The 1,932-nt window shown below is 40.6% G+C and overlaps 1 protein-coding gene across 1 annotated transcript; it reads right to left on the bottom strand.

The window, feature by feature from the left end:
* Window positions 1-464: 464 nt before the first annotated feature.
* LOC112926724 (uncharacterized) lies at window positions 465-1,543 on the bottom strand. The gene has a single exon (XM_072722423.1). It carries the CDS (start codon window positions 1,474-1,476, stop codon window positions 559-561), a length of 918 nt encoding a protein of 305 aa, XP_072578524.1. The 5' UTR covers window positions 1,477-1,543; the 3' UTR covers window positions 465-558.
* Between the last annotated feature and the right edge of the window lie 389 nt (window positions 1,544-1,932).

The following is a 1,932-nucleotide window of genomic DNA, read 5'->3' on the forward strand; positions in this document are numbered from 1 at the left end:
CTACAAAAATTATAGATAATGGCATGCTGGAAAAATGAGCATGTGAGTGTCAATTCTTAGATGTTTTGGGAATATTATAAGCTGGTTATGAAACACAGCCATTACTCAAAAACAACCTGTATAAGTTTATAATTAAATAAATTATAGTAAATCTTATTGAGTTCTCAGAGACTTATTAGAGTTCTTCAGAGAAACAGAAGATATATATATATTTAGATAGATAGTAATATATTTATATATTTACATATTGAAATATATTTATTTGTGTATTTAGTTATGGATACATGCATTTTATTATATACATTATTATATATCATATATACATAGACATATTTATAGAGAGACTGAAATTTGTGAAGAATTATTTATTTATTTATTTATTTATTTATTTATTTATTTATTTGTGTGTGTGTGTGTTATGAACACTTTATGTTAAAGTATGAACAGATACCATATCTACAAAATTTAAGCTTCTGTTCCAATAAACACTCTGTTTTGTTAAAGCTAGAGAGGTACGGAATGTCATGACCTGCACACCAGCCTGCGAGACTCTGGTGTTTACACGGGGCAATCATAGACGTGGATTTCCTGGTCATCACCCACGGACACAATCTTTGAGCCATTTCCATTGTACTTTACTCCCCAGACCTGATCCTGGTGATCGAAGCAGGTGTGAACACAGGTTCTTGTTCCAACATCCCAAACTTTCACACTTTTATCAGATGAACTGGACACAAAGTGGGTGTCGTCAGGACAAAATGCAACATTCAGCACCCATGATTCATGGCCACTCAGCGTGCCAGCCAAATTGGCATGTTGTACATCATAGATCTTGATGTAGCCATCATCTGATGCAGTGACCAGGAGCTGAGAATCCGGGGAGAATGTCAGGGAACGGATAGGCATAGCATGGCCTTCCAGCGTGTGCAGAAGTTTTCCAGTTGCAATATCAAAAATATTGATGATCCCATCTATGGCTCCACTGGCCAGATACTTCCCATCAGGGCTATATGCAATACTAAGGCTGAATTTTCCTCTCATGTCCAAAGAATATTCCTTTTTCCCACTTTCCACACCAAAAATGTTCACTTTCCCCACATGAGTTCCTGTGGCCAGATACTGGGAATCAGGAGAAAAGGCCAAAGTCCAGGGATCCACTGGTCCTGCATCTATAGATTTTATCTGTTTGCCATTATCCAAGTCCCAGAGACGAATATGAGCGTCAAGAGAACTGGATGCAGCAATGGGCAGAGTATGGCTGATGTCCACAGACACCACGCCCAGTTGATGTCCCTCTAGACTCCACTGTAGGTCCAGTCTCTCATCACACCACTTCCAGACTTTCACCAGGTCATCCAGGGACCCCGAAACCACCGTCCCAGAGTTTTCTTTCTTGTTTGTCCCCCAGGCAACCGACCAAATGGCATCATCATGGGCTTGTTCTTGTTTGAAGAGAATACCGTACTGGTTGGTCATTTCCTTAACCAAGGAGGAAGGCTACAGGCCAGACAGTTCGCTGCCCTGCCGGCTGCACAGCTGCCACACTTGTCTGAAGAATTATTTATTATGAGGAACTTGCTCACATGATTATGAATGTTGAGATGTCCCAGAATCTGCCATCTGCAAGCTGGAAAACCAGGAGAGCTGGCAGTTTAATTTAGTCCAAGGGCAGGAGAAAATGAGATGAAATGTCTCAGCTCAAGCAGGCACACAGGAAATAAAAAGTGAATTCCTCTTTTTTCTGCCCTTTGTTCTAGTCAGTGCCTCAACAGACTGGATGACATGCAACCACATTGAAGAGGGCAATCTGCTTTACTGAGCCCATAGATTCATGTTACAGTAGTCCAGAAACACCCGCGTAGACACACCAAAGACAGTATTTAATCTGAACAGTTCATAGTGCTCTCAGGTTGACACATTGCTTAATCATCA

The sequence above is a fragment of the Vulpes vulpes genome, chromosome 9, assembly GCF_048418805.1.
Source record: "Vulpes vulpes isolate BD-2025 chromosome 9, VulVul3, whole genome shotgun sequence".
In the NCBI taxonomy this organism is placed as follows: Eukaryota; Metazoa; Chordata; class Mammalia; order Carnivora; family Canidae; genus Vulpes; species Vulpes vulpes.

Excerpts from the sequence above, each read along its gene's own strand:
- LOC112926724 (XM_072722423.1), bottom strand. The coding sequence starts at position 1,476 with ATGACCAACCAGTACGGTATTCTCTTCAAACAAGAACAAGCCCATGAT.